Below are 7,874 nucleotides of genomic sequence, written 5' to 3'. Positions count from 1 at the left end.
TCGGTCATGACTCTTGAGATACCAAGTCATCAAGACAAGACCTCAAGCACAATGAGCCACTAAGCCACCAAGGTGAGGTCTCACCACTAACCTCTCTTTTGGTTACTTATGTGACGTCTTCCTTTGAAGCTTTAGTTACAAAGACAAGGGTCTCTGCGTCTCTGCACAATCTCCTTACCTCTGCTCCACACCAAGTCGGAGAGTCAAAAAGTTACCAGTAAGTCACCAAGACTTCAAGACACCGACGTACCTCTTGCTACACGGTTGGATCACTCTTTTATCCACTCTCTAGGTTACAGCACCTAGAAATATTTCTCTCTTGGCCTATAAGCATTAATCACTCTCTAATAGTGTGCTTAATTGTCTTAGATAAACATTTTAAGCATTTTGATGGCTTGGATGTCTTCTTAAGTGTATACGAGCTTCTCTGAACTCCAGTACCTTCAAATGATCGAGTGAATGGATATTTATAGCCGTAAACTCACTAACTAGCTGTTGCTCCAATGTCTCAATTTTACTGTGAACACCGGATGATCTGGTAATAACAGTAGTACAACCACCGAACCATTCGGTGTATACAATCTCAGAAACTAGCTGTTATAACCCACTCAGAACCACTTCTGAACACCGGATTGTCCATGTATATTTCATCTCCATCATCGGACTATTCGGTGTGTATACTTGAGACTGACCGAGCCAACTTCTTCACAGTTCAACTATCCGGTGTACTAAGTTTTTGATCAACGGACCTTTCGGTATGTATAGCTTCATCTTCTTTGAGTTCTAGAAAGCACTTTGGTGTGCACTATCTTTTCATCACCGGGTCTTTCGGTGTATTGATCTTCAGTCTTCGATAGTTGCAGAGTTTCTGTTAAATACTCCGGTGTACACTGATTTTGATCATCGTACCTTCTGGTGAGTACAATATCATTTTAGCTTAGTTTTCCATCCTTTTGGAAAATGCTCTGGTGTGTACACTTGTGATATCACCGGACTATCCGGTGTAATCATTTCCTTAGGACTTCTCCGATTCAATCAAACTTTGTCCCAGTTTTGATGGCTTCTTCATATATTACTTCCATGAGATCTACTAATCATATATTTTTGACAAACATATTAGTCCTAATGACTATATTGTCATTAATCAGTAAAATTACAATTATAGCTTAATAGGATCATTTTCGCTACAGACATATACAGATTCATGACGGTGGGGATGAGTTTACGGTGAGAATGAGTCCCTGAGGTGGTGCCATGGCTCCACTGTACTGGTCTGTCTATTCCTCCCAGGTGTTCAATAAAATGCCCTTAAGCTGAGGGGTTTATGAACTGCTCTAGCGGTGATTTGGTCTACATTTGGTGATATAGGATTTCGACACCTATCTAATTTGAGATGCGCGCTTTTCACAAAGTATTGATGTTGGCTGTAAGCCAAGGTCTTTATTGGTAGGCATGTGAAGTTGCTGTGACAAATCAATGGCCTTTGTGCTGTTTCCTTTGTTTCTTTTCTGCTTGGTCAGATAGGTGCTTTGAACTTGATCTAGTACCACAAACGAATTCACTAACATTAGTTAGTAACTTGTTAACGCACAATCTTAAGAAATGTGAGACCGACATTGATATTGTTGCTGTTTGTATATCCATGGGTGACCCGTAGGTTTCATGTACCTGATAGGCACGGACACGAGAATCAAAATTCACCCATCACTCCTCGTGGGCATGGGTCGGGTCAAAGGATCATGTGGCGGGTGGGCATGGGTCGGGTCAAAGGATCATGTGGCGGGTCGGGTACGGATTTGCTTCATCCATATTCGACCTGACTCGTTGCCATCCTTAATGGTATTGTTCACCGATACAAATTTAAATTGTTTTCTGTCTGTCCAAAATATCATAGAATTTTTTTATATGTTTCATAATCCATATACAACTTATTTTAATTACATTAACCTAAAAATCCTATATAGAACTTAAACTAAAATTTTGCAAAAAATGCTACTTTTATAACTACTAACAATTGGTAGGACCTTAAATAAAATCTCAAACATCTAAAAAATCATTAATATTATTATGATGAACTAATTTCTAAAATTATTTTTGACCCTAGATTATATGGCAAAAATTTCTTTTTTTTACTATATAACCTAGGACTAAATAATTTCAAAAATTAATCTATCATATAACAATAATATTAGTGATTTTTGGATGATAAACAGTACTAGTAAACATTGAATTTCTACGGCAAAGATAACGAAAATTGGGTTATATGTAAAATTAGTATATAACAATTGTAGTTTTATGTTAATAGTTGTAGTTTTATGTTAATAGACATGTAATTCACTCTTTCAATTTTCAACCAAGAACACGGGCCTTCAGTTGTAAGGTTAGACTCTTGGTCCTCGAAGTAGTTGACAAGTAGCAAACAATTACCTTAGAATGTTAATATCAGTAGCTAACAAGAGCAGAAACCCAACAGAGTTCTTCAGACACAAGTACATGTCCAAAATTCAGAGAGCTTGATAGCCAGTCCATTTTCAGAATTACATTAATGTGACAAAAACGCGCGGCTGAAAGCATAGCACCACAGAATACTGAAAAAGTAAGAGAAAGAAGAAGACCTATGTATTCAAGACTATATTTAGGATATCAAACAGGAGCACGGGTATTTGCTATGAAAAATACACCAGGTGCCATCCCGCGAGTTTGTTTACATATGTATATGATCTATATGAACACCAGCCCGGCATAGGGGGCAGGAAGCATGCCTGAGGAGCCAACTGTCGATGCATCGCACATGGAATATGTGCTGGCACTGAGGCATTACTCTTACAAATTGTCGTGCTCCGAAATCCTGAAGGCAGACTGAACAGCAGCTGCTATCAGTTTCCTGATCACAATTGCTTGCAGCACCGAACCACATCTTTGGGATCCTGCTGATCAAATCCTTTGACATGCCGCCTGTACTTCCAGTTTCAAAAAGGTCATTGTTGTCCATGAATGGTGTACTCAGTAGACTCATCTGCGTTACACAAACCATTGGTCAGACCTTGTAGTATGCAGAAGTAACTAGTGTTGCAATCAACATGAGATGAAATTATGGTTGTTGTGACTACTAGTTATTGCTTCCGGCACTATATGGTCCTATAAAAGCAGATGGAGTATGTGCTCAAGGAAATTTTATCTGGTACTATAAAATCTAATAAGAGTGTTCACGCCAAAAGAAAAACCATCCAATCCTATAGAAACACACAGTTTGTGTGCAATGGCCACTTGCAAGTATTATATTAAATAATACATTTTATATCCTTTTTAAATGAAAAGAATAGATTACATTCTACGAAAGCATTCTTTTAAATGCATTAGAGTTCAATAATTTGTTTCCTTATATTATTTCAGTTTAAAAATTGCAAATTTTGAAGGTTAATAATATTATTTTGTAAGATTTCCTCCAAGCCACAGTTACACATGTTGACAAAGTGTACTAAGAATCTGTTGATTAATACAGAAATACCAGATGGTATGCCAAAATTATTTTCAAATACTACATAGATCTGCCACGCATCCAGATTTTAGATGCTGTAATAAAAATATTTCAGGGGTTGATCTCTAGTACTAAAATGCAGTTCTAGATATTTCTATGACTAGAAACTTCTTCCAGTGGGAGTATGGTGCGCATTTTACTCCGCATAACCACTTAATGCTGAGAATCACATACATCATTAATCCCAATGGTCCTAAAATGTTTCTTGCATTAGTTGTTGTTCACCAGATCTAATTTTCTAAAAGAACAGCAGCTAGTGGGGTATCTACAACTTGAGCTACGCAGGAGAACAATGGAAAAATTGCAGGACCAAACATTACAAACTAGCACCTACATTTCAGAGAGCCACAATTTGTGAGCTATAAGATCTCTGTACCTGGCTTTGCACTGCACGCTGCAGTGCTGGACTAACTTTCTCCCACACAATTCTTCCGCTGAAGAGGCTAGAGATGATATCCAGCTGAAATAATCGATGCAGATCAGAACAAATACTGATGAAATAAAACTTAACTCTCCTTATCAGGTGCTCCTTTTCACTTAAGTACACAAACATCCTGATGATTTAGTCATTAGAGCATCAGCTAATTTAGCCCGGGACATTATTTGGCTGAGCAGAAGAGGTTCAAAAATGAATAACTGAATCTGGGCAACTTCAATATTTTCATACATGCTCATCTTAAGTTTATGGCAGCCGACACCATGGGGGGAGGTATGCACTAGAGTAGGTATATGAAAATGATATTTCACCTCTCTCTAAAATAAGAGAAAGGAGGCACTGGATTCTTCCCCACTCACCACAAAGAGAATGCTGTATTTTCCTGAATTGCTGGATCTCCAAATTTCAATGCACGATTCAACAGCCTCAATGGAGAAGACTGCGCCGGAGACTGCTCCCACGCCAGCCCCCCGGAACATGCCGCATTCCATGGACATCCCCATGAAGGCACCGATGAAGACTCCAACCAGCGAGCCCACTGCGCTCACCACAAAAGCAGCCAAGTCACAACAAGGACAAGCTCAAATTTAGGATAGAGTTGCTCTACTACCAAGTATTTCACACAAGATCAATTTGCTCCTGTCCGAAAAATTCTAATCAGTACAGAAACAGAGGGAACGAACAATCAAGAACTGAAACCCAATAAGCATTTGAAAACCTAGAACAATAAAGAGGTTCCACAAGCTTGCTTACAAGATAAGAATGCCCTCGTGACGTAAGTGGTAAGGAACCTCCAAAGTTTTTGCTCGCAAGATTGAATTTGTTCCTAATTTGAGCAAACATGAGCCACAAGGCAAGGAACCCAGGGAGTAGAACCGCGCATGTGTGGCAGGATGGGCAAGGACCAATCCAGCAGTCCTAGGAAGCCTCAATTGAGATTACTATCAGCCCCAATACACCGGAATTAAGAGATTCTACAACGGTGAACCACAGAATTGAACCGAGAAACAAAGCAAGAGCTCTCCCAGAGACAAGAATCGAGGGAAAGTAGCAAGAAAACCAAGAGTCGTCTCACTCATACTGACCCCGCGGCGGCCAAATCAGCCGAGCAATCAAGCTGCCCGCGGCCAGAGCAAGCATTTGCGGCTGAAAGGAGAAAGGAAGGAGCCGGCACGGCACGTACCAACGGCGAAGACGCAGGTGAACAGCGCACCGAGCGCCCACCCGGCCGCCCGCGCGGCGACGGCGGCGTACCTGCCGCACGCCCTCCTCAGCGCGTCAAAGCAGCAGCAGGAGCCCGAGTCGGCGGCTGCGGGCAAAGCCGGAGAAGAGGAAGAAGGAGGCACCGAATCCATCGATCAATCCAAGAACCGAAGCGAGCATGCTAAGGGGACGAATGCGGCAGGATCGGTGGTGTGTGTATATATAGCAAGCAGGTGCCCAGCCCAAGTGGGGGAGAGGGGATCCCGGTCGGTTAAGAGGAGGGAGAAATCTTGAGGGTTAAGCAGGAGGAGAGTCCTGCGGCTAGACGATGAGGCGGAGGGGATAGGGAGAGGAGGCGGAGGCGGAAGCGGCCATGAGGGGAGGGCAATTAATGCTGGGGGAAAGACGAGGAGGTAGCAAGGTCGGTGTCACGGAAAATAAGGCGGAGGAACGGCCGCCGTTTCTTCAAGAGCGTGGACTCGACCCGGGGAGGGAGGCGGAGATTTTTTAATTTTATATTTTTAAAATAAAAGAATAACTGTACATAAATATACGCTTAAAACCACAGTTCTAGACTCTCCAACGCATATATTTTCAATTTTTTGATTTAAAAATATAAAATAAAAAAATTCGGGAGGTGGATGGGTCGTTGATGGGCTGGGTCAGGGCAGGGCTCTCTCTGGGGTAGAGTGGAGTGGACCAGACTCGGTCCTGGTCTGGGTTGGTTCGGTCCAGTCGTGCGGTCACATTTGGGTTGCAGGAGCGTGCTCATTCGCCAATGGACTTACTGCGGCGGATCCACGCCAAGCATCGCCAAAGAATATCTCATTCTTTACTTTTTACTTAAAAGGAAATCTAGTTTTCAAATTAGCTTGCCAAAAAAGGTGTTGGCGAGGGTGAAGTGGTGGGAGCGGTTCTATCGACGGTTGGTGAATGCAATCAGTGACAACAAAAGTTGTCCTAAAACTAGTTACGTGTCCCCATGTCACGATAAGAGCTAAATATTTTTATACTATAATATGCATGGTAGCGATTGAATAAGCGATGACAAGCAAATGTCAGTGTTTAGACTGGGGACAAGTGGCGCGACCTTGCATGGTTTCTTGGCATGTGCACCCGCTAGGAGGCCGGCGGTGATCCTTTCCTGAATATCAGCATCCTAGGCACATCGCAGGGCACGTGACGACTCACAACTGGAGAAGACGAGAGAGGGAGTAAGGAGAGCCAGCAGGCAGGGAGAACGAGAGAAGGATCGATCTCATGGCTCACCTGTCAGCGTGTGAGGAGAACGGGCAAACGAATGGCTAGGTAGACGAACGAAAGGACAGACTGACGATACATAAATTAAGGATTTTTTTAAGTAGGAGAGAAGAGAAGACAAATTGAGGAACAAAGACTGATTTGGGGTAAATGGAAACTTTCAATAGAAATGGAGAAGAGAAGAGAAATTGGGGAACAAAAATTGATTTGTGGTAAATGGAAACTTGCAATAGAAATGGAGAATTTGAAAATTATTGAGTTTCACATTATTGATCGGATGAAAATAAGACATGGACAAGAGGGTTCGTCCTAAACTCCTTTGCACCAGGATTGAGCATTGTTGCGATGCAAGTCTCCATTCCATGGCTGTGAATGATAGCCCCAGCTCCTCTCATCTGATACGACTTCAAAACACCAAAGAAAATTAGATGACTTAGATTAAAACGATTGGAGGGTCCAACAAAATTAAACAGAGGACAGAAGTCTCAACCTTCATGAACAGAGGTGCACAGTCCGTGCACTTTGGAGGCTTGTTTGGCCATGGCCTTGCTATAGGCGCAGAGAGGATTTTTCCCATCTGCAGACAACACATACATGTCCTCTGCCACCGTCCTCTCCTTCTGCACACCTGAATGATGTAAACAACATATATTATCACTAAAATTAACTATACCAACTAATTATCCTCAAGTCAACTCAGTGCTGCCAGAATGTTTGGTACAAAATGGCGTTTCTCTTTTAGAATTTCACCACTCAGATTGGCAGTTAGCTAAAGGTTTTGAGCAACAACATTGTGAATATAAGCATCGCACCGGACATCTTTATAGAACGCTCAATATGCGATGCACCCATGCTTGGACTGAATTGAGGTATATAAATATTTTAAAATGATTTCCACTTAAAAAAACTCAAATGTTTGTGAGCTATAATTTGGTAACTGAAACTCAAGTTGGTCTCATGTCAAGTTACCAGTGCCTTTTAAATGAAAATTTTCCGAAGCTGTTTTAAATCTAGCCCTGTTAGTTTCAACAAACAGGGGATACACATGAGTATCAATGGAAGTTAGAACCAACATCAGACATTAAGATTATGAGGAAAATTGCCTACTGACTGAATTCATATGCAAGAACAAAACGTAAATAAAAGGTGGAGGAACAGATTCGTCATCTTAGGATGTGAAGAAAACTTGCCGCAGGAAGAATATCGGGGCGTGGGATATATGAAAAAAACATTAGTCATTGAGTAACACAAAGTATTAAACTGCACTATAATATCACTGTGACATGTGAGTTTTTGTAATTAATTATGACCAACATAAGCTAAAAGGCTAACCGATCGCACACCAATAAACGCACTCCCTTTCTTTTAAAAGAGAAGTGATTACTCATGTAGTCCTGCTCATTTCTTGAAATCGTCTAAGGATAAACATTGAAAAGC

At 41.5% G+C, this 7,874-nt stretch overlaps 1 protein-coding gene across 1 annotated transcript; it reads right to left on the bottom strand.

The window, feature by feature from the left end:
• Positions 1-2,494: 2,494 nt before the first annotated feature.
• Positions 2,495-5,605, bottom strand: LOC133891513 (NEP1-interacting protein-like 1). The gene is made up of 4 exons (XM_062332241.1): positions 5,158-5,605; positions 4,334-4,512; positions 3,915-3,998; positions 2,495-3,016 (listed from the first exon to the last, which is right to left on the bottom strand). The coding sequence occupies exons 1-4, from the start codon at positions 5,327-5,329 to the stop codon at positions 2,705-2,707; spliced, it is 747 nt and encodes a 248-aa protein (XP_062188225.1). The 5' UTR covers positions 5,330-5,605; the 3' UTR covers positions 2,495-2,704.
• Between the last annotated feature and the right edge of the window lie 2,269 nt (positions 5,606-7,874).

Source organism: Phragmites australis, chromosome 14 (genome assembly GCF_958298935.1).
Source record: "Phragmites australis chromosome 14, lpPhrAust1.1, whole genome shotgun sequence".
Lineage (NCBI taxonomy): Eukaryota > Viridiplantae > Streptophyta > Magnoliopsida > Poales > Poaceae > Phragmites > Phragmites australis.
The sequence above is the reverse complement of the archived record's forward strand: the minus strand, read 5'-3'. Positions and strand labels throughout refer to the sequence as shown.

What these genes read in the sequence shown, in the direction of transcription:
- LOC133891513 (XM_062332241.1), bottom strand. Translation starts at nt 5,329, where the DNA reads ATGGATTCGGTGCCTCCTTCTTCCTCTTCTCCGGCTTTGCCCGCAGCC. An exon ending in AATACAGCATTCTCTTTGTG is followed by an intron (nt 3,999 to 4,333) that starts GTGAGTGGGGAA and finishes CGATTATTTCAG; the next exon opens with CTGGATATCATCTCTAGCCT. An exon ending in AGCGTGCAGTGCAAAGCCAG is followed by an intron (nt 3,017 to 3,914) that starts GTACAGAGATCT and finishes TGTGTAACGCAG; the next exon opens with ATGAGTCTACTGAGTACACC.